The 24,176-nt window shown below is 41.4% G+C and overlaps 1 protein-coding gene across 1 annotated transcript; it reads right to left on the reverse strand.

The window, feature by feature from the left end:
- Positions 1-1,850: 1,850 nt before the first annotated feature.
- On the reverse strand, positions 1,851-23,812 carry usb1 (U6 snRNA biogenesis 1). Its single transcript, XM_078544123.1, has 7 exons — positions 23,631-23,812; positions 16,656-16,807; positions 11,720-11,903; positions 10,031-10,084; positions 8,487-8,592; positions 6,545-6,625; positions 1,851-2,548 (listed from the first exon to the last, which is right to left on the reverse strand). Exons 1-7 carry the CDS (start codon positions 23,735-23,737, stop codon positions 2,444-2,446), a joined length of 789 nt encoding a protein of 262 aa, XP_078400249.1. The 5' UTR covers positions 23,738-23,812; the 3' UTR covers positions 1,851-2,443.
- Positions 23,813-24,176: the final 364 nt, after the last annotated feature.

Genomic DNA, 24,176 nt, shown 5'->3' on the forward strand with positions numbered 1-24,176 from the left:
CAGGAAAAAGTGACTTGCCTGTGACCCCCGCGAATGTGCAGCGCCTCTTCCTCATTCTCCTACAGGAGATGCTCGCGAGCATTGCCCAAGGTTGTGTGCACTCACCTCCGAGTCCCCTCAAAGTTCAGGTTGCCATGCACAGGCCTTTTAAAGGCAGTCATGAAGAACTGTCAAGAAGACATAATAATTTTCATAATGTTATTGGAATGTATTGTAGAGTAATAGTGGGGTCTGTGTCTATGGGTGTGTGGGTGGGAGAGAATTGATTGAATTAAAAGCAGCTGGTCTGAAGGCTTTAGTGTATCAGAAGAGAGCTAGGTTTGAAATGTTAAATAGGCAAACATGGGTGAAGCTTTAGAATGTGAGGTGTAAAGGGAACATTTGCATTTTTAAATAAACCAGAGTAGCTTGATTTCAAAAGAGGGGGTGAAATGTTTCACTTAGCCAGGAGAAGTTAAGAAACAGTGTGTTTATCTTTCCCAAAGACTACTGGTAAAATTGGTACTGTGATAGAATTTATTATTAGAGAGGTAAAGTCCAAAGACATAGCGAAACAATGGGATTTTGCATTCAAAGGGGAAAATATGCATAAAGGAGAGAAGGCTCTGTGCAAGGAAGGCATTCTAAGATCTAACAAGTGTGAAAAGCTTCCAGCCGCTGTGGCCAAATTGCTGTCTGCAAGAACTGAAGTTAAGAAAACTCACTTTGAACATCCCTGTCCAGGGTATTGTGTGGTGCTTTGCCTGGGTCTGTTAAAATCTACTTTGTTTTTACTGTTGCCTTAATGGAAGTGTAACTGGGAGTTAGATTAACTAGAGGAGCTAGGAGTTATCATAGTAGTAATTTGCAAACATATATATGTGCTTAAAATCATTTTTTTTAATTAATAAAGGTTTAATTTAGTTTTGTTAGAAACCTGTAAGACTCGGTGGTCTTATTACTACTGAATCCAGGGCATGAATCACGAAACTATTGTAAAATAGTTGTGGCAGTTGTTTCAAGTTTCTCTCTGGGATTGAACAGCTCAGCATATACCATCCGCTGTGACAGAACAAGGACGCCAACATGGATGGTAAATTTGATGTGGGGAGATGATTCCGACGGGCAGGGCTTATAATTAGATGCAAATATGTTAAAATGACATTCCCGATGTGCGGCAGCAGGAAACGTAGCCGGCCAGTGACGGGTGGAGCAGATGATCTCAAACTGGTTTCACGATGGCGTAAACCAAGTTTTGGCCTTCTCGCCATATTGCTCCCCCACACCCCCCCACCCCCCCACCTCACCTGCCATGACACCCAACGCCAATGGGGCCGGAAAATTCTGGCCAGCACATCCCCCTCACCACAAATTGCTGTTTCTTCTAAAACCAAACTAACAATGCTGCGTATTAAACTCACTGTTATTTTCCCATAAATTCAGGGCCAGTATTATGCAATGATCTAACCGAACTGATAGCCTACAGTTCTTCAAAATACATCCACAAACAAATACGCTAAAAAAAAACTACTGCAATTCTCAAACCTTAACTCTACCAAACTTTCAATTCAAATTATCAGCATTGTCACATTCCCAGTTTTTAAGTGTGTAAATACAGCTTTGATAGTACATTTTTAGATGAATCCCTGATCTAATTTATATGGCACTTTCACATATGTAGAGTACTAATTTTAAACCAAAATTCCCACTACTTTAAAGAAATAATCACAGGAAAATTAGAAAATGCTATATATCCAGATTACAAAAGCTAAGCAGGAATTTTCTAAATAGTTTCAAGTTGAAGCTTCCATATGGAGCAAGGCATTTTAAATATGCAAGGAGCACAACACTGAAAAAACTGCAGCTCCAAATTCTTAATAATTTCAGTTTTTAGTTCAATATTAAAATCCAAAAAAAAATTGCTAAACAAAAGCCAGAAATAAACAAAAATGGGAAAAAAAAGAAACAAGTTGTAAAGTTCAACTATTTTGAAGGTTTTTTGATTCTCTCTCACGACCTAGGCATTGCTAGCAATACCAGGGTTTAGTGGCCACTCCTAGTTGCCCTTGAGAAGGTGGTGGAGAGCCTTCTTCTTGTCCATATGGTAAAGGTACTATGATGTAACAGGCTCAGTCACCCCACTGACATGGAGCAAGTTCTGCTGCTGTGCATCCATTTAAAAGTCATTCTCTTTGGATGTGGATTTAAAGCAAAGTTCCTATTTTCACGCTTCAAATCCTTTTCCATTAAAAAGTACAGTGTTTTTATTCTGAAAAAGTAATTGCTCACTGCAATGATGAATTAGCCTTAATGCATGATTCATTACAGGCAAGAGGTTACACTGCTTCTCCATAACTGGAGCAGAAATCTGGGAAAGAATGGGTCTCTTCCCAAGGTTGCTCAGTCATACTCCTGGCTTGAGCTGTAGCTTCCAGTGAGTCCTCAAAAAAAACAGCAACTGCTGCTATCGCAACGGAAAGGAAAAAATCTTGTTTCCAGTTTTGCACCACACTTGATCTGCAAACATTCGGAGGATTCTGGCACTGTCTTCAAATCTATCCACTATAGCCTGCAAACAACATCAACATACAGCATGAAGTTTAGAGACGACATCAGGTCTGATTTACTAATCACATGCTAATAAGGTTTTTAAAAAACTTTAACAAAGTTGATAAAATAACTTTAATTCTTCAATTTTGTCTGCTTTATACATATTGGGCAACAATTGGTTCACAAATTTCTCCTGCATTGTATTTCCAACAAATTTTATTTTTTTTGGACACAAGGAATAGATTAAAGAACCAGGACTTGATGATAAAAGAACATTTGTAGTCTTTATAGAATTATAGGAACTTATAACACAGGAAGCCGCTAATTAACTTCTTGTGCCTGTGCTGGTCTCCTCAATCCCACATTCTCACTATTTGTCTGTAACCCTGTAAGTTCCTCATCCTCAAGTAGCTGTTCAACTCCCTTTTAAAATTATTTATGGAATCAGTTTCTGCACCTTTTCAGGTCAGGCATCCAGATCCTGAAACACGGAGTGAAAAAATTGCCCTTCAACTCCCCTCTAAATCTTTCAATGATTTGAAATCTATGGCCTCTAGTTGGTGACAAACTTACACAAGGGAATAATTTTTCTCTAGCTACTCTATCAAAACTTCTCATCATCGTGAAAACCTCTAGCAGGTCACCTCTAAACTTTCACTGTTCCAAGGAGAACAGTCCTAACTTTTCCAACCTCTCCACAGCTGAAACAAAAACAGAATTACCTGGAAAAACTCAGCAGGTCTGGCAGCATCGGTGGAGAAGAAAAGAGTTGACGTTTCGGGTCCACTCAAACGTCAACTCTTTTCTTCTCCACCGATGCTGCCAGACCTGCTGAGTTTTTCCAGGTAATTCTGTTTTTGTTTTGGATTTCCAGCATCCGCAGTAGTTTTTTGTTTTATCTCCTCAGCTGAAGTCCAGCAAGCCTCCTCTTGCCTTTTTTAAATTATGAAGGTTTCGCAATAACCTTTGGGTCACAGATTGCATATCTGGAAAAATTTCTTTCAGCGGATTAAATGGATGGGGTGAAGTCCATGGTAGGGTAGTTTACACGTGGAAGTGGAAAACCCCCTATTCTTGTTCTGTGCTCTTGAGCTGTAGGGTGGGATATCTACAGGCAAGACTCCTGACCCAAAGCAGCAACATCATTTGTGCTGCCCTTTGAAATAGCATTTACAGCATGCATGGCAACAAAAGATTATCTAACTTCTCCATGCAACAGATCAAGGGTAAAAGAAATAATTTTTTTTTAAAAAGCTACTGCATTTTAAAAAAAAACAGGTTCGCAACCTGGTGAATGTTCCGGTGAAAGGTCTTAGACCTGAAACACTAACTCTGTTTCTCTTTCCACAGACCCTGCCAGACCCTGCTGAGTATTTCCAGCATTTCTGTTTTTATTCCATAGAAAGTGTCACGTGTAACTGTCACACAAGTCCCAATTTCAATCACAACGTTGTGCTTAGTCTTAGTAAAATTGCTACAACTACCCTCTGCATTCTAGGATGTGACAGGGAAAACGAGCCATTACTCGATACTGTCCGGCAACGCTTGTCATATAAGTGGCAAGCTAGGCACTAGGTGAGGATAGCATCAATCTCAAGTGTGATGCACCGCTGCAGCCAAACACCTTGCCATCAAGGCTCAGGTATGAAGACTGGCCAATTGAACAAAGTACTAGGTGGAACTGCTGCCTACGGAACCTTAGCCCAGATAACAATCAATTACTTCAAGGGGGGGGGACTTTAGTGGCAAAGGAAATTCAACACAAGAAGATTCTGTGTCTTTTGGAAATAGCTGTCTGTCTAAAAAGCAAAATTTATGGTTCAGTCTGCTGTTTGCTGCCAGTCACGTCAAAATAATTAAATATATGCTTTTCTTCAATGCTATTCATTCATACATTTCATCTTAATTGGAAGCACTGACAAAGGTTTGCTGGAGTTACGAAGACTGGCATTTTGATGGACAGAGGCAGCTGAAGCTCAAATATTCCCCCAAATCAGTGAATTTCTTATAGGTTTGTTACATTCTCTCTCTTTGTTAGAACCATGTGCTCCAAGCCTATTATTAGCATTCACAGCTTGAATAAAATTTAATGATAATTCTATGATTTCTGCAATTCAAAGAGCTTTCAGGAAAAGATAAATAAAACACAATTTCAATGGGCTAAGGTACTTGAAACCTCTGTGGGAATAACGTTCATAATTGAACTACTAACAGCATGAAACTGCTAGTCCATTTCATAAGAGATATCTATTCTTGTACAAAATTCTTGTCAAGTTGTAATGCAAGCTAGTCAACGCCACCTTATGGGAGGACTAGGCACTGTGACAGTACAATACATTACTGAGGCTCTCATATTAATTCAACACTTCAAACTTATCCAATTAAGAAACATTTCCAACTTAAGCACTGATAGTTTTGCAGCAGGGAAATTGGTGAATAAAATATCTAAAAATGTAACATAAATTTGACTAATATCAGTTAATGCATTCCGACAAAACTAACGATGTTGAGTTTGCATCCACCATCACTGAAGTCTCTAATTCTGTACAGTTGTTGAATATATTCAAGGCTGAGATAGTTTTTTTGGGTTCTAAAAGAATTAAGAGATAAGGGGACTGATTGGGAGACCGGAATTGAGGTTAAAGATCAGCTAATGTTTACAGAGTGCAGCACAGGTTCGAGGGGTCATATGGCCTACTCCTGCACCTATTTCTTATGTTCTGATGTAGCACACAATGCACATGTGGGTGTCCTTTTACAAATGTGAAGATTTTCATTCAGTAAAATTTAAATTGAACATGCCCAGTGCACACATGAATAAGCCCCATACATACCTTTTTTAAAAACATTTTTAAAAATAACTTTGAAATATCAAGGACTTGCCACTTCTAGATTACATAACCCCTTGTACACTTGCACATCCATTCCCAGTCTGTGTAATTCCAGTCTATAAAGGTCAGATATGGTTTAGACTCTAACAGTTTGTTATTTATAGCTATGCCCTGATCGAAAAAATGCCAGTGATATTAACTTTAAAAAAAAAATCACACAACCACCACAGCACATCCAATGTTCTAGCAGGTCAGATTTAGAATTATTTCAAAGAATCACATTAAAAAGCCAAAGGCAATAGACAGGAACAGTGGCAATATGAACAGATCAGTCACCCACTTCAAGGCTATGCCACAATGCCTTCAAAATTGAGCTTAAATGATTTTCTGCTAGATTTGCCTAGTCCTACTCCTACACCCAAGGCTACTAGGACACCAAGACCCAGCAATAGATGGAAGTAATGTGTGGGAGGATGCTGGGTCCTAGCTAAGTCATGCTAATCACCTGTTTGTTAATTTAAATGGACAGATCAGATGCCTGCTCCCATGCCCCACCCAATTTTCCTGCATTTGCTGACAATCCAATAAATATACCCAGGCACTGAAGCAGGTGAGTGTATTTTTTTTTTAATTCATTCATGGGATGTGGGCTTCGCTGGCTGGGCCAGCATTTATTGCCCATCCCTAGTTGCCCTTGAGAAGGTGGTGGTGACCTGCCTTCTTGAACCACTGCAGTTCATGTGGAGTGTGTATACCCACAATGCTGTTAGGAAGGGAGTTTCAGGATTTTGACCCACCGACAGTGAAGGAACGGCGATATATTTCCAAGTCAAGATGGTGAATGACTTGGAGGGGAACTTCTAGGTAGTGGTGTTCCCATCTATCTGCTGCCCTTGTCCTTCTAGATGGTAGTGGTCGTGGGTATGGAAGGTGCTGATGAAGGAGCCTTGGTGAATTCCTGCATCTTATGTATATCCCATTATAGTTTCATTACAACTGGCTTTAAAAATGTGTTGAAATTATGAATTCAATAAAAGTAACGCACTAGTTTGCTGTGGTAATCTGAAGCTTTGTGTTGCATTCTATTGGTGACTTTAAATCACCTGCTTGTCCTCAATAAAATCAGCAAACAATTTAATTTTGACATCAGATATGGCTTAACGTTCTTGTACTTCAGTACCTACCTGCAGCTCCTGTTGGTGTTTTTCAAGTTCAGCAGTTGCATCCCCCAAGCACCAGGCCACACTAATGTGAAAGGAAGGTTTCTGTCAAAATTCAGGAGGTAGTTATTATACAGATGAGAGACAGCACTACTATGTGAAACCATTAAAAGCAGAACTTCCTTTGCATTATTTACAAAAGATGAATCTGATGTGTCTGTAGATGCTAATTAGGCTGTCAAGTCTGTTCTGTTATTCAATTAGATCATGATTGTTCTATATTTGATCTGTTATGCTCTTTACTGAAGCAGGGCAATCCACCAAAAATATTTGTAACATTAGTCATATAATCCAAAGCAACCATCACCCTTCCAGAACTAATAATTACCACATGGTAAGAAGTGAGCACTCATGGGATAATTCAGATGGGGATACTGCACAAGCAAACCAGAAGAAAAGGCACTGCGTTCTACAATGAGGGGACTTGGAGAAAACAGTCACACAATACAACCACACAATAAAATTAGGCTAGTAACTGGGATTTTCATTTTGTATCCTTAGTGAATATTTTGTGCTTGTAACAATGAGGGTACTAGCATCAGGAAAGAACTGTTTACCACTATGAGCATCAGGCATCGCAGATGTAGTCAGGCGCCTGTATCAGATTAAAAAGTAATTTTTTTCACACTGTCTAAACATGCCTCAACTCCAAACTAGGAGGAACATCGTCAACTGCACCACTGTGAATTTCCTTTCCACGTGCCTCAGAGACTGTCAATCTGTGCCAAATAGCTAAATCTGCGCTAGCTTAATCCACAAAGGGTTAGCCCTTACAATTAGGAGATAGAGAGCACGTTTATCCCAGCAGTCAGGATTTCAAGATCAATTAACTACATAGTTAAAACAACAGTCAGAGGAAGTTGTGGTCAAAATGTGCAGCGCTCTGGTCAGCTAACACCTTGGATGTCAAGTCCAATTCTGGCTGCTGAGACACACAGAAGACAATCAAGTGCTGGAGGGTGATGCAGAAAAGAACCATGGGGCTGACCCTAATGAAAAATGTCCCGGGTTATGAGGAAAAACTGGAGAAACAGGCAGTTCAGCCTGGAAAGGTGTCTGAGGGGTGATCTTATAGAGGTAAACAAAACATGTTGAGTGAACACATAGAATGGACTCTGACTCTCCACTCTCCGTCCTCCTTAAAGATCCTCTTTAAAACTTACCAGTTTGATCAAGCTTTTTGTCACCCTTAATATTATCTTCCTTGGCTCTGTCATTTTTTTGTTTGATTACATTTCTGTGAAATAGCTCGGAAACTTTATTTATGTTAAAGTGACTATATAAATGCAAGTTGTTCTGGTTTACTTCCATGTAGTGAAATGGAGGGGAAAAAACCATGGAATAGTTTAAGAAACAATTAAGTGCTACAATGGTGAAAAAGGGTTTTTTTTATGGATGAAAGAAATTAGACTGAATGACATTTCTCATCTGTGATCATCATACGATCTTGTGAAGTCATGATTCCAGAAGTGAAAGGACACTGCTAACTTGCTCCTTGATGTAATTAAATTAATAGCTGCTAGTGAAACTCCAGTTAACATTTGCATCTGATTCACACCAAGACTCAGTATGCGATGATGTACTTTACTTTTTTGGTCTAAGGCACTATTTTGTTTAGCAGGAGGGTACAATCATAGTCATTATGACATAGAAGGAGACTATTCAGCCTATCAGGTCCCTAATGGCTAGATCTTAGAAAAAAGTGAGCTTAGGAAGAAAGATCAAGTATTTTCAGCATCCTAATGTTTTAAGCTGTAAAAACAGAGAGTTCGCTCTAAAGCAAATAAAACTTATTATGAAATGTGGCTCTAAAATGCCAGAAATCTTGCAAAGTAGTTAGTGTATTATATAATAGGTCATTGGTGATTTACTCTGAGACACAGCGTGGATTATAAAGTGGTCGAACCTTATGGTAAGTTTTCAGATTGAACTCCTTCATAGATTTATCCACCTCGTTGACCACTTCCAGTAAATAGTTGCTGCCAGCTGAAACCTCTAAACCGAGGAAGGTTCTGTGTAAGAATTAGAAAAACTTCTGTAACTTCAAAAACAATACTGGTGGAGCCTACTGAAGGATCAAAATGAAAAGCCTTTCAATATTGGCCCTTGCCGTCATGTGATAGGATAGGAAAGGCCCACAGCTGCTATAGATCTCCCAATACCTGGAGACCATAATCCCCAAATCCTTCAGCATACTTCACAGTCTTGTGGACGATCTCAGATGAGCCTAGTTTAATTGAGTTTAGTTCTTGTGATCTGCTGTACCTTCTGAACTCTGGGTTACACAGTCTTGTAATATGAACATCTGGGTACCACAGCAGTGAAAGCCCTATTTCAGTAAAATCACAGTTGGCTGGCATCATTACAATCCGATAATCTTCCAGAATCAGCAGCTACCGCAGACTAATTCTTCAATACCTCATAGGATGTCTGACTCATTTTGGATGATGACGCACAGAAAAATGTGTCATCCTCCACTCAGGCACACACATGGACCACAAACAAAATTAGTTGGCTCAATTAAATATTTTTAACCATGGAAACTTGACTACACTACAGCACTGTGATGTACCTACTCCACTTGGACTGCAGCAGTTCAAGAACACAGCTCATCACCACCTTCTCAAGGGCAATTAGGAATGGGCAATAAAAATGCTGGCCTAGCCAGTGATGCCCATGATCCGTGAAAGAATTTTTAAAAATCACTTTGGAATGCTGAATAAGAGGCATGGCCACCATGAGATGGTTAATCCATTATTGAGAACATCCCAAACGGTGATTTTATAAATTACAGTGCATCAGGGCTATAGTCAAGGGCAACCATATTAGATCTTGGCATTCTCATTAACAGAGCCTAAGTGCAAGAACCTCAGATTAATGGTTTGATACAAAATGTTTAATATTGAGTTTTTTTTTAAACCAATTTTGAGTTTGAAGAACAGATGCATTTTCAAACTGAGAACGCTAAGGAGTCAGAATCATCTGTGTCTGAAAAATAAGGTGGGAAGAATGATTTTTTTCTGTATATAAATTATAACCACATGACAAAAGTCCCTGCCCGTTGTGACAGGTCACAGACAGTCCTTTGCAATTTTATGCCAGGGTTCTTTAAGAGTGCTGTGTAACTCAACTGATAACAGGGCAATTGTGTTGAGTGTATTTCTCAGAGGAAAACAGAGCTAGTTTCAGAAGTGTTCCACACATTAATAGTATTCAGCTACAATACACTTCACAGTTGGAATTCTGTAATTCTCATAGGGAATATTTTATCAGAGGGACAACTCTTCAGAATAAAAGACTCCAAAGAATCTGTTATAATCACTGGGAGGGGGGTTAGTTATTTTAACAAATCTCAAAGACTGTTGTAGATTTTCACAGATTTAAAGGCACTCCTGGGAGCACGGTCTGTGCAAGGTGTAGTTATACCACTGTTATAACAGGACATCGTACCTGGTCTTCTCTTGATTAATATAGATCTTCACTTTATCTGAAACACAGTAGAACCTGCAGTATAATGGAGAAATTCCATGCATGAATGTTATTAAGCTACATTACAACAGTGACTACACAAGTAAAGTATTTCATCGGCTGTGAAGTATTTTGGGACGTGAGGACTTGAAAGACGCTTTATAAATGGAAGCTCTTGAAGCAGTTGCCAAGTTGGACACTTTAGTCCAGCTTCAGAGATTCATACATTACTGCAAGAAAGTTCTAAACATATAGAGATCACCTCTCCTGCAGTTATAAAGAAATGAAGAAAGGGAAAACACAAGGGAATCATAGAATGATACAGCACAGGAGGCTGCTGTTCAACCTACTGTGCCTGTGCCTTTGGTAGGGCTATTCAATTGGTCCCATTCCCCTGTTTGTGCCCCATAGCTCAGCATTTTTCCTTTCTAGTATTTACCCAGTTCCCTTTTGTAAATTATTACTGAATCTGCTTCCACCACGCTCTCAGGTATTGCATTCTAGATCATAGCAACACTTGGGATAAAATTTATTTCCCTCATGTCATCACTGGTGTTTTTGCCAATTACTTTAGCTCTGTGCTCTCTGGTTACCAACCCTTCTGCAACTGGAAACACTTGCTCCTTATTTACTCTTCAAAACCCTTCATGATTTTAAATATCTCTATCAAATCTCCCTTTAACCTTCTCTCTTCTAGTCTCTCCGTGTAACTGAAATCCTCCCATCCTTGGTACCATTCTGGTAAATATACCTGTCCCTCTCCAATTGTGGTGCCAGAATTGGACACAATACTCCAACTGAGGCTTAACCAATACTTTATAAAGATTGAGCATAACTTACATAGTATTTGCAGCACAGAAACTGGCTATTTGGTCCAACAGGTCCATGACGATATTTAGGCTTCATAAGGGCGACCTCTCACCCATCCTCATTTAACCCCATCAACATATCCTTCTATTCCTTTCTCCCTCGTGTTTCTCTAGTTTCCCCTGAATACATCTACGCTATTCGCTTCAGCCACTCTTTGCGGTAGTGAGTTCCACATTCTGACCACTCTCTAGGTAACTTCTTTGCTTTTGTATTCTGTTTCTCTATTTATAAAGCCCAGCACCCTGTATGTTTTTTTCAAACAGCCTTCTCAATTTGTCCGGCCATCTTCAAAGATTTGTGGTCATGCACCAATTTTGCTCTGCTCTGTTCCTGCACCCACTTTTGTACCATTTAGTCTCGCCTCATTCTTCCTGCCAAAAATTAATTACTTCGCGATTCTTTGTCTTAAATTTTATCTGTCATCTGTCTGCCCATTTCACCAGTCTGTCCATGTCATTCTGAACTTTGTCACTATCCTCCTCACTGTTTGCTACATTTCTAAGTTTCAGACAGCTTTGTAAACCAATTCCCTGGCTATGAATTGAATCTGGACAGCAGCAGTGAGGGCAACACATCCTAACCACTAAACCACCAAGGACCTGCATGAAGGGACTATACAAACCATACCAGATAACAAAAAATGGTACTAAAAATACCAAACAGTATTTTAACCATGTTATTAATATAACAAACATATGGATATTATCTAACCAGTTATAACTACTAAAGAATAAACATATTTCATCCATTGCCTCAGACAGGTATGTTGATGCACCAATAGCACAGTAACTTCAATCTTACCTATCAAAGAAGGACATCTTTTCCTTTAAGGACTCCACAAAGATGTTTATCCAATGATAGCGCAGCACCACAGTCTGTGACAGACTGATATGAAACTCTGCTAGCCGAGCCATTGGCAGCTTATGCACCTGCAAATGGGTCAGCAGCAGATCAATAAGTTCCATAAGCTCCTCTTCAGGGTAATCTGAAAGAAGCCAGAATAATATGGACTTTAAAAGCAGAGTTTTGCAGCCTTTAAAAAATATGTTACAAGCACCAACTTCTCAGTTGCCTTGTGGTTTTTCATTAGCCGCATACTCTATCACGCAAGTTAGTTTAACGCAGATATTTTTAGAATAGTGAAATCAAAATTATTCATGGGCAATTAGCCCTGTCATTAAACCAGACAATCATAACTAAAACACAGATTGTTTCTATTGGAATCATTGCCTTCTGGCTCCTTAACTTGTTTGAGACTTTTTATCTCACACTCTTCTCATAGCATCTCTTCTTCCAAAGGCATTTGCAATTGGTACTCTTTCACTGGTGGTGTGTGAGATGGTTCCCATAGGCTTCTTTTTCTCTGTGGGGCAATATCTAGGAATTGTACATGGCCCCTTCCCCAATAGCAACATGAGGAAGTCATTGCATAGAGAGTGAAGGCTGGAATTTATAAGATGGTTATATTTTAAACTGTCTCCTTTAATTCAAAGTAATATGTAGTAGTTTGGAGAAGTGGGTATGACCTCCTACAAAATCTGCCTGAAGGCAAGTCCACATGAACTAGTTGCCATGGGGACAGGGGCCCAGGTCAAAACTTATTGAAAGTAAGATGTAAGTTTAACCTCAAACACAAAAGGGGAGACAACTATCCTTGCTGCGTATAGACTCTCAACTCTCAAAGTCAGAGATTTGGGAAAGAAGACCCACATCAGGTGGTGCTATGCCAAGCAGAGGAGGAAAGGGCTGTTTTTGGGTTAACTTCCAAGCAAGTGTTGACAAGGACAAATCCTCTGTTCAAAGAAACAAAGCTTGTGCAGAACTAAAGACCAAAGAGTCATCAGTAGGAGCATTGTTACTAGAAATCCATTCAATGATGCACAGAAGATTGAGCAAAAGAGGACTTTGTTAAAAAGGGCACTGGAAGATTTCCCTTGGTCTTCTTCTTATCGTGTCCACAGACAGTCTATACATGGCCCAGCCAGAGCTGGACACATTTGTGCGCCTTGTTGTTGAATTCGGCAAGATCTGCAACAGTGCAGGGTTCCTCTAGCGATAGGCATTGCAGGAGATGTTGCATAGTCTGGGGCCAAGGTAGAAACGTTCACGTCGCGGCCCTGTTTCAACCAATTCTACCACCACCACGCACAGCAAGTAGAGTATACAACATTTTCCCCTTGGTGAGACAGGGAGAAGAGATCCTTTTAAAGCTGGGAGGAGCTTGGGGACTTTAAACACAAGGTTACACTTCTACTTAAGTGTACGGTGTAATGTATAAATGTAGCATGAGGTTTTCAGTTCCATTAAGAAGTTAATAGAGAATACCTTTTCTGTAGATTAGTGCATTAATTGCCTACTAAGTAATGTTTTAGTCAATGATGATTTTACTTTGTTTGTTACAGTAGAAGTCTTAAAATATGAAATCTTTTTGTGCGATTCTTTGCTTTGGTCACTGGAAAATTCGTATCTCCTTTAAAAATTATTGGTTTCCATGGGGATCGCAACAATAGGAAAATCAGAGTCATACATCTATCAGAATGCTTGGAGCACTTTTACTATTAATCTTTTACTAACAGAGGGGGTTATGGCTATAACTGCTATTGCACTGTAATTAACTTCCTCATTCAATGTTATTACATTCCTGTACCAGCCCCAAAATATATTGCAATCCACAGCAGTTTTAACTTGTGAAGTTAATATAGTTTTCCTTAGTTGAAAATAATCAAATATCATCACGGATCACAGCAAATATATAATTCTCTTCTTATGACAATAATCCTTGTGGCTATCATTCAGGAATCATCTGGGTGGACTTGAAAAGGTATTCAACTGACCATGGCGCACTGTGAACACTATAAGATTTCATCCATTTGTTGCAGGTGAGGGAAAGACTAGGTGCTGTAATTTTGGTTTAAAATAAAAACAATTGTCCTACCAAAGATTTCTTCAACTTATTTAAACCACCAGTTTGATTGTTGCCAATGGAACCCTTCAAATAGCTTCTCTTTCTCTCGATACAATTTTGGAACAAACTGTAACATGGGCTACCATGGAGCTGTCCTCTAAACAATTCTGAAGTTGCACAACTCACTGTTTCCAATGGAGGCACAAGAGAGGGCTATCTATAACTGAGATCACGCAAGCTGCCCAATAGGGAGGAGAATCTTCTTCATGGGCCTCAGCAGTGATAAAATTGACATTTTGTACACATTTTGAAAAGACAGTTGTGTTTTTCTGCACAAAGGTCCTTGGCAAATGGTATGTTGGTCTTCATAGCGAGAAGATTCGAGTACAGGAGCAGAGATGTCTTGCTGCAATTATACAAGGCCTTGGTGAGACCAAGCCTGGAATAGTGTGTGCAGTTTTGGTCTCCTTATCTGAGGAAGGATGTTCTTGCTATAGAGGGAGTGCAGCAAAGGTTTACCAGACTGATTCCTGGGATGGCGGGACTGGCATATGAGGAGAGATTGAGTTGGTTAGGATTATATTCGTTGGAGTTCAGAAGAATGAGGGGGGATCTCATAGAAACCTATAAAATTCTAGCAGGACTAGACAGGGTAGATGCGGGAAGGATGTTCCCGATGGTGGGGGAGTCCAGAACCAGGGGTCACAGTCTGAGGATATGGGGTAGACCATTTAGGACTGAGATGAGGAGAAATTTCTTCACCCAGAGAGTGGTGAGCCTGTGGAATTCGCTACCACAGAAAGTAGTTGAGGCCAAAACATTGTACATTTTCAAGAAGGAGTTAGATACAGCTCTTGGGCGAAAGGGATCAAAGGATCTGGGGAGAAAGCGGGAGCAAGCTATTGAGTCGGATGATCGGCCATGATCATGATGAATGGCGGAGCAGGCTCGAAGGGCCGAATAGCCTACTCCTGCTCCTATTTTCTATGTTTCCTTCCCGTTTAACTTAATGATTCAGCATCAAGCTAAAACAACAGACATTTGTTAGAGCTCCTGCCAGTGGCTGAAATCAGACACACCAACAACTTAACATAAGGCAATAAAGAGAACATCCTGCTGAATAAGAGCCAAGAAAACAGGTCATGGGCCTTAAAACAAAGTCTAAAAAGTCTTCCTTCTTCGAAAGACAGCTTTTACCTGGACTAATTATTTCCCAAACAAGTTTACCACACATAGCTGAGGTCATAAAAAATAAATGTTTCAACATGGACAAGCAACATTGCCTTCAAAAAAATATTCATATATTTTTATTTTAAATCTTAAACTTCACGAAATAGTTTTAAAACCAAAAAACTGCGGATGCTGGAAATCCAAAACAAAAACAGAAACAGAAATACCTGGAAAAACTCAGCAGGTCTGGCAGCATTGGCGGAGAAGAGCATAGTTGACGTTTCGAGTCCTCATGACCCTTCAACAGAACTAAGTAAAAATAGGAAAGGGGTGAAATATAAGCTGGTTTAAGGTGCGGGGTTGGGGGGGGGGGGGGGAGTGGGGGGTGTTGGGACAAGCAGCCAGTGATAGGTGGAGATAACCAAAAAGATGTCACAGACAAAAGAACAAAGAGGTGTTGAAGGTGGTGATATTATCTAAAGGAATGTGCTAATTAAGAGTAGAGAGCAGGACTAGCAAGGTACAGATAGCTCTAGTGGGGGTGGGGTGAAATAATACTAAAAGGGCATAAAAGGTATAGATAAACAATGGGTGGAAATACATTTAAAAATAATGGAAATAGGTGGGAAAAGAAAAATCTATATAAATTATTGGAAAAAACAAAAAGGAGGAAATAGTTTTAGTTTGATTCAGTTAAGCATGATTACAGGCGGTTAGAGGTTACAGTGTCACCACATTTGTATGTAAAACCAGTAAGCATATCACACCATCACTACTTTAAAATCTGACAATTCTTTCAAAACTCAGATTCTTTGAAAGCCTGATCTTTTAGTGGAAAATAATTTCAGGAAAACGGTAAACTCTACTCGTCATATTAGCTGCTCAAAATGTAATTTTTACCCTACCTTGGACATTATGAGTATGAAGTTAATACAGATAAAATATTCAATAATCGTAACTTCGCAGCATTACTTCTGGAGCTCTCTCTATCTAATCTGCATACTAATACAAGTTTTTTTTCAATACTGGGGAGATTTTAGTGGTTAAGTTTAAAATTGACCAGATATGAATATCAGAGAAAAGGACATTAGAATAGTTTTATCATGTGATAGAATGTATATGATAGATATAACTGAGATAATGTGCATATTGAAGCAATATTCTCTTTGTGATGATTCAATTACACTCCACTTTTACCTTGATGACAACTAACCATAGTTGTTGTGCATGACAACTATGCACAACAAATCTCTCCTTGCTTAGCTCAGAAAGGTACTACTACCCAATGTGCAAGAATCCACAGTCCATTAACAATAAGACACACCAAAATCTAATCTTTTCTTGGCCTAGCCAGCATTTCTTTGTCAATCAATACCAGCAAAAGGAAACAAGACACTAGTGATGCAGTTCATTACTGTTTGTGGAATCCTGCTCTGTTCAAATTGACTGTGGTGTGTTTGCCAGCATAACAACACTGATTACACTTCAAAGGCAATTTGTTTGCAGTGAAGCACCTTGGAACAACCTGAGGGTGTGATAATACAGTACGTAAATCAGTTCTTTCTTTCCTTTCAGACTTTGTAGTGGCATCACAATAAATTACGTTAACAGTTTTCCGATTTCAGTGTCCAAATTTGCTGAAGTTTAAAATCAATGACTCACATTCCAAGTACACAAGTGTCGACCAGTTGCCTCGCTGGTGCGGGAAGCTGCGTATGCGGCCATCATGTTTAATACCGTCATCCAGCTCCTCTTCCAATTCCTTGAACATCCCCATTACGCTCTCTGGGACAGGCAACTGTTGGGATTTCACTCTGTGTATCACCAGTTAAAAACAAAGCATCATCACTGGGAGACCCCACGTATCAATTGCAACCGGTAGAGCATTGTGCTAAGCAAAATCCAGACAGGATTCAAATAAAAATTGACTGCTTGCTTTTACACTACATTTTTTTTAAATACACGTCTTTATTTTACTCTCTCATTCTGTAATCTCTTTTTTTCTCTCACACACATATGCTTCCCTCATTGTGCTCTCTATCTCTCCTCCAGTTTGCAGTAGAGAGTGCAGAGAACTACTGCCTGTTAAGATCTCAGACCCCCAAATTTTGTTAAAATCCAGTTGGGGAGCAGTAACTTTTGTTGTAGACAAAATTTGAAATCCCAGTTGCTTATTAAGATGATAAAGCCGTAAGATTCCACGCTTTTAAACGAAAAGAAATTTTACTATACAAAAACCAGCAAAGCAAACAGTCTAAAACTAGGGGTCACTGTTTAAAAATAAGGAGTTGGCCATTTGAGACAGAGGGTAATTTTTTTCTGTCAGAGGAAAGTGAGTCTTTGGAACTCTCCTCCTCAAAAGGCGGTGGAAGCAAAGTCGTTGAATACTTTTAAGGCAGAGCTGGATAGATTCTTGATAAGCAAAGGGGTGAAAGGTTATCGGGGGTAGGTGGGACTGTGGAGTCAAGGTTACAATCAGATCAGCCATGATCTTATTGAATGGCGGAATAGGCTCGAGGGGCCAAGTGGCCTACTTTTAGTTCATATGTCAACACTATCTATGCTATACTCCAACATCTAGAATTAGCATGAGGTAAAAATGAATTAACAGGCAAACTTTGGTCGAACACGCCACGAATCACACGTTAAATAGCAGACACGACCAAGACAGGTCTCGTGAATTTTCTCAGCAACCCACACAGAAGTCAGTGAGTCACAAAAATTAATTAAAAACTCTGCCTTCCTCCTGAGGGATTTCAGTTCCTCTCTTTTGGGAACATAGATTCTGATTGCCTTCAACAGCCACTCCAATTCAGACTGCCCCAATGACTGCTTTAGGGAAGGAAATCTGCTGTCCTTACCTGGTTTGGCCATGTGGCTCCAGGCCCAAAGCAATGTGGTTGACTTTTTTAAATGCCCTCTGAAATGGCCTAGCAAGCTACTCAGTTGTATCAAACCGCTATAATACCTCAAAAAAGGAATGAAACCAGATGGACCACTGGTATCGACCTAGGCACCAGAAACCACAACAGCAATCGCAACCCTGTTGACCCTGCAAAGTCCTCCTTACTAATATCTAGGGGTTAGTGTCAAAATTGGGAGGGCTGTCTCACAGACTGGTCAAGCAACAGCCTGACATAGTCATCCTCACGGAATCATATCTTACAGATAATGTCCCAGACACCACCATAACCATCCCTGAGTCTGTCCTGTCGGTGGGACAGCAGAGGTGGCAGCACAGTGGTATACAGTTGGTGGGGGAGTAGCCCTCGAGTCCTCAACATCAACTCCGGATCCCATGAAGTCTCATGGCATCAGGTCAAACCTGGGCAAGGGAATCTCTGTACTGCCCTATCTCAGCCGATGAATCAGTGCTCCTCCATGTTGAGCGCCTCTTGGAGGAAGCACTGAGGGTGGCTAGGGCGCAGAATGTACTCTGGGTGGGGGACTTCAATGTCCATCACCAAGAGTGGCTCAGTAGCACCACTACTGACCGAGCCCTAAAGGACATAGCTGCTAGACGGAGTCTGCAGCAGGTGGTGAGGAAGCCAACAAGAGGGAAAAACATACTTGGCCTCATCTTCACCAACCTGCCTACAACAGATGCATTTGTCCATGACAGCATCGGTAGGAGTGACCACCACACAATCGTTGTAGAGACAAAGTCCCGCCTTCACTTTGAGGATACCCACCATCGTGTTGTGTGGCATTACCACTGTGCTAAATGGGATAGATTTCGAACAGATCTAGCAATCCAAGACAGGGCATCCATGAGGCGCTGTGAGCCATCAGCAACAGCAGAACTGTACTCGAACGCAATCAGTAACCTCATGGCCCGGCATATCCCCCACTCCACCATTACCATCAAACCAGGGGATCAACCCTGGTTCAATGAAGAGTGCAGGAGATGATGCCAGGAGCAGCACCTGGGATACCTAAAAATGAGGTGTCAGCCTGGTGAAGCTATAACACAGGACTACTTGCGTGCCAAACAGCATAAGCAGCAAGTGATGGACAGAGCTAAGCGATCCAATAACCAACGGATCAGACCTAAGCTCTGCACTCCTGCCAGATCCAGTCGTGAATGGCGGTGGACAATTAAACAACTCAGTGGAAGAGGAGGCGCCACAAATATCACCATCCTCGATGATGGGGGAGCCCAGTACATCAGTGCAAAAGATAAGGCTTAAGCATTTGCTACAATCTTCAGCCAGAAGTGCCGAGTGGATGATCCATCTCGGCCTCCTCCGGAGGTCCCCAGCATCACGGATGCCAGTCTTCAGCCAATTTGATTCACTCCACATGATATCAAGAAACGGCTAAAGGTACTGGATACTGCAAAGTCTATGGGCCCTGACAATATTCCGGCAATAGCACTGAAGACCTGTGCTCTAGAACTTGCCACGCCCCTTGCCAAGCTGTTCCAGTACAGCTAGAATACTGGCATCTACCCGGCAATGTGGAAAATTGCCCAAGTATGTACTGTACAGAAAAAAATGCAGAACAAATCCAACCCAGCCAATTACCACCCCATCACTCTACTCTCGATCATCGGTAAAGTAATGGAAGGGGTCATCAACAGTGCTATCAAGCGGCACTTGCTTACCAATAACCTGCTCACTGAAGCCCAGTTTGGGTTCCGCCAGGGCCACTCTGCTCCTGACCTCATTACAGCCTTGGACAAAAGAGCTGAATTCCCAAGGTGAGGTGAGAGTGACTGCCCTTGACATCAAAGCCGCATTTGACCGAGTGTGGCATCAGGGAGCCCTAGCAAAACTGGAGTCAAAGGGAATCGAGGGGAAAACTCTCCACTGGTTGGAGTCATAACTAGCACAAAAGAAAGTGGTCGTTGGAGGTCAGTCATCTCAGCTCCAGGGCATCACTGCAGGAGTTCCTCAGGGTAGTGTCCTAGGCCCAACCATCTTCAGCTGCTTCATCAATGATCTTCCTTCCATCATAAGGTCAGAAGTGGGGATGTTCATTAATGATTGCACAATGTTCAGCACCATTCACAACTCCCCAGATACTGAAGCAGTATATGTTCAAATGCAGCAAAACCTGGACAATATCCAGGCTTGGGCCAACAAGTGGCAGGTAACATTTGCACCAGACAAGTGCTAGGCAATGACCATCTCCAACGAGAGAAAATCTAACCATTGCCCCTTGATGTGCAATGGCACCGCTATCGCCGAATACCCCACCATAAACATCCTGGGGATTACCATTGACCAGAAACCAAACTGGACTAGCTGTATAAATACTGTGGCTACAAGAGCAGGTCAGAGGCTAGGAATCCTGTGGCTAGTAACTGACCTCCTGACTCCCCAAAGCCTGACTACCATCTACAAGGCACAAGTCAGGAGTGTGATGGAATATGCCCCACTTGCCTGGATGAGTGCAGCTCCAATAACAAAGAAGCTTGACACCATTCAAGACAAAGCAGCCTGATTGACTGGCACCACATCCACAAACATTCACTCTCTCCACCACCGACACACAGTAGCAGCAGCGTGTACCATCTACAAGATGCATTGCAGGAATTCACCAAAGCTCCTTAGGCAGCACCTTCCAAACCCACAACAATCTAGAAGGACAAGGACAACACATTGGTGGGAGAACCATGACCTGGAAGTTCCCCTCAAAGTCACTCACCATCCTGACTTGGAAATATATCGCCGTTCCTTCACTGTCGCTGGGTCAAAATCCGGGAGCTCGCTTCCTAACAGCACTGTACCACATGGACTGCAGCGGTTCAAGAAGGCAGCTCACCCCCACTTGCTCAAGGGCAACTAGGGTTGGGCAATAAATGCTGGCCCAGCCAGTGAAGCCCACATCCCGTGAATGAATAAAAAAAAGAGCAACTCAGCTAATCCCACTCCCCCGCCCTGGCTCCATAACCATTCAATTTTTTTTTTGTCTTCACGGGTGCTTATCCAAATCCCTTTTGAAAGCCACAATTGAATCTTCCTCCACCACTCTCTCAGGCAGTGTATTCCAAATCCTAACCACTCACTGCATAAAAAAGATTTTCCTCATGTCACCGTTGCTTTTTTTTGCCTTAAGTCGGTGTCCTCTGGTTCTCAACTTTCCTTCAATGGGAACAGTTTCTCCCTATCTACTCTGTCCAAACTGCTCATGATTTATGAACACCTCTATCAAATCTCCTCCCTACCTTCTCTGAGAATAACAATCCCAACTTTTCCAATCTATTCATGTAACTCAAGTCACCTCATTCTCATGAATCTTCTCTGCACCCTCTCTAAAGCTTTCTCATCATTCCTAAAGTGTGATGCCCAGAATTGGACACCACATTCCAGTTGAGGCCGAAACAGTGTTTAATAAAAGTTCACCATAATGTCCTTGCCCTGGATCCCATATGCCTTTTTAACCACATTCTCAACATGCCCTACCACCATTGATGATTTGTGCACATTTATCTCCAGGTTTCTCTGTTCCTGCAACCTCTTTGGAATTATACCCTTTAGCTTATATTCCCTCACCTCACTCTTCCTATCAAAACATATCACTTCACAGTCTGTACATTAAATTTCATCTGCCATGTGTCGGTGCAATCCAACAGCTGGTATACCTTCTCTTAAGGTCTCTCACTATTCCCCTCACAGATCACAATAGTTCAAAGTTTTGGCCACTTGCAAAGTCCTGTACAAACAAGTCTAAGTCATTAATAGATATGAAGAAAAGCAGTGGTTCTAACATTGACTCCTAGGGAACACTGGTGATACCATCCTCCTGTCCGAGAAACAACTGTTCACTATAAGGCCATAAGACATAGGAGCAGAAGTAGGCCATTCAGCCCATCGAGTCTGCTCCACCATTGAATGAGATCATGGCTATCCGATAATCCTCAATTCCACTTTCCTGCCTTTTCCCCATAACCCTTGATTCCCTTACTGATTAAAAATCTATCTCAGCTTTGAATATACTTAACGACCCAGCCTCAACAGCCTCCTGCGGTAAAGAATTCCACAGATTCACTACCCTCAGAAGAAATTCCTCCTCATCTCTGTCTTAAATGGGTGACCCTTAACTCTGAGATTATGCCCTCTGGTCCTAGACTCTCCCACAAGGGGCAACAACCTCTCAGCATCTACCCTGTCAAGCCCCCTAAGAATCTTATACATTTCAATGAGGTCACCTCTCATTCTTTTAAACTCCAATGAGTACAGGCCTAACCTACTCAACCTCTCATAGAAAATCCCTCCATACCCAGGATCAACCTAGTGAACCTTCTCTGGACTACCTCCAATGCCAGTATAATAGATAAGGGGACCAAAACTGTTCACAGTATTCTAGGTGTGGTCTAACCAGTGCCTTGTATAGTTTTAGCAAGACTTCCCTATTTTTATACTCCATTCCCAATGAAATAAAGGCCAACATTCCATTTGCCTTCCCTATTAGCTGTTGAACTTGTATGCTAGCTTTTTATGATTCATGCATGAGGACTTCCAAATCCCTCTGTGCTTCAGCTTTCTGTAGTCTTTCTCCATTTAAATAATATTCAGCTCCTTTATTCTTCCTGCCAAAGTGCATAACCTCACATTTTCCCACATTATATTCCATCTGCCAAGTTTTTGCCCACTCACTTAACCTGTCTTTTTCCCTCTGTAAACTCTGTGTCATTCTCACCACTTGCCTTCCACCTATTTTTATGTCATCTGCAAACTTGGCGATAGTACATTCACTTCCCTCATCCAAGTCATTAATATATATTGTAAATAATTGTGGCCCCAGCACTGATCCTAGTGACACTCCACTTGTTACAGGTTGCCATCCTGAAAACACCCCCTTTATCCCAACCCTCTGTCTTCTATTAGTTAGCCAATCCTCTATCCATAATATACTACCCCCAACACCATCGGCTCTTAACTTATTAAGTAGCCTCATGTGCTGTATCTTATCAGACACCTTTTGGAAATTCAAATATATTACATCTACTGGTTCCCCTTTATCTATCCTGCTTGTTACCTCCTTAAAGAATTCTAATAAATTTGTCAGGCATGATTTCCCCTTCATGAAGCCATGCTGACTCTGCCTGATCATATTATGTATTTCTAAATGCTCTGTTATTACATTCTTTATAATAGACTCCAACATTTCCCCAGTAACAGATGTTGAGCTAACTGGCCTATAGTTACCTACTATTGTTCTATGTTCTCTGTCACTCAGCCAACTTTGTATCCACGCCATCAGTTTATTTTGTTCCATGGGGCTCAACTTCGCCAACAAGAGTATTTTCATTTCAGCTCCAAACTTTCTATGTTTAACCTGGTTCTCGCTTGAATTATCCACCTGATATCTGTCACCCCTTTCTCTGCTTCGCTGTTCGCTCTATCTCTTTCGCCATCTAGGGAGCTTTGGATTTGGTTGTCCTACTTTTCCCCCTCATGGGACTCTACCTGAACCATCTCCTCTTTGTTCAGTTACAGTGATATGTTGATAGAATTGGATGCGGGAGGATCGAATGGAGAATAAACACCAGGATCGACTGGTTGGGCCGATGGTCAGTTTGTGTGTTCTATATTCTGTGTAATATTGATTCAGCCTTGGCTCGGGGGAAATCTCCTGATGGCGCACACACCGGCTCTCCCTCCGTTAATCCCAGCCTCAGTTACTCACTCGGCCCCGCCAACTGCTCCCTCTGCTCGGAGCCGAGGCCCCGCTCCGGCCGGGCCCACCTCCTCCTCCTCCTCCTCCGAGCTGCTGCTGTAATTAACCAGAAACATCCCAGAGCCGGGCGCTTTCAAATCCGTTGCTGTGCAACCGCCGCCATCTTGGACCCAGGTGCCACAGTCTGTATGTTCCGGCCGGACCTGCGCACCAACAACTGGGTTCCGGGCGCCTCAAACACTAAACAACCTCCCCAGAGCCACTCGGCCTGATCCCAGCTGCTCAGGCACTTTCCATGGCCAGTTCTTGTCATACAGACATAGGATTCTGAATACATAAGTTGCATTTAATATAGCGTCATTTTTTTTTAGGATTTTCACAATTTTGATTTGTAAATTATTCTTATGTAGAAAATAGAGCAGAAAATTTAATTGAACGGTTCATCTGTTTTGCTGAGGGAGAGTTGTTGTGGGCCAGGACACCAGGAGAGCTAACGGTCCTTTAAGTAATGACATGGGATATTTTAAATCAGCAGAATAGGCAGACAGGCTTTGG

Source organism: Cetorhinus maximus, chromosome 6 (genome assembly GCF_964194155.1).
Source record: "Cetorhinus maximus chromosome 6, sCetMax3.hap1.1, whole genome shotgun sequence".
Lineage (NCBI taxonomy): Eukaryota > Metazoa > Chordata > Chondrichthyes > Lamniformes > Cetorhinidae > Cetorhinus > Cetorhinus maximus.

Excerpts from the sequence above, each read along its gene's own strand:
- usb1 (XM_078544123.1), bottom strand. The coding sequence starts at position 23,737 with ATGTTTCTGGTTAATTACAGCAGCAGCTCGGAGGAGGAGGAGGAGGAG. Across the intron at positions 11,904-16,655 it reads GACACTTGTGTACTTGGAAT|ATTACCCTGAAGAGGAGCTT; the intron begins GTGAGTCATTGA and ends GGCTTCTTTCAG. Across the intron at positions 10,085-11,719 it reads AAGATGTCCTTCTTTGATAG|GTTCTACTGTGTTTCAGATA; the intron begins GTAAGATTGAAG and ends ATTATACTGCAG.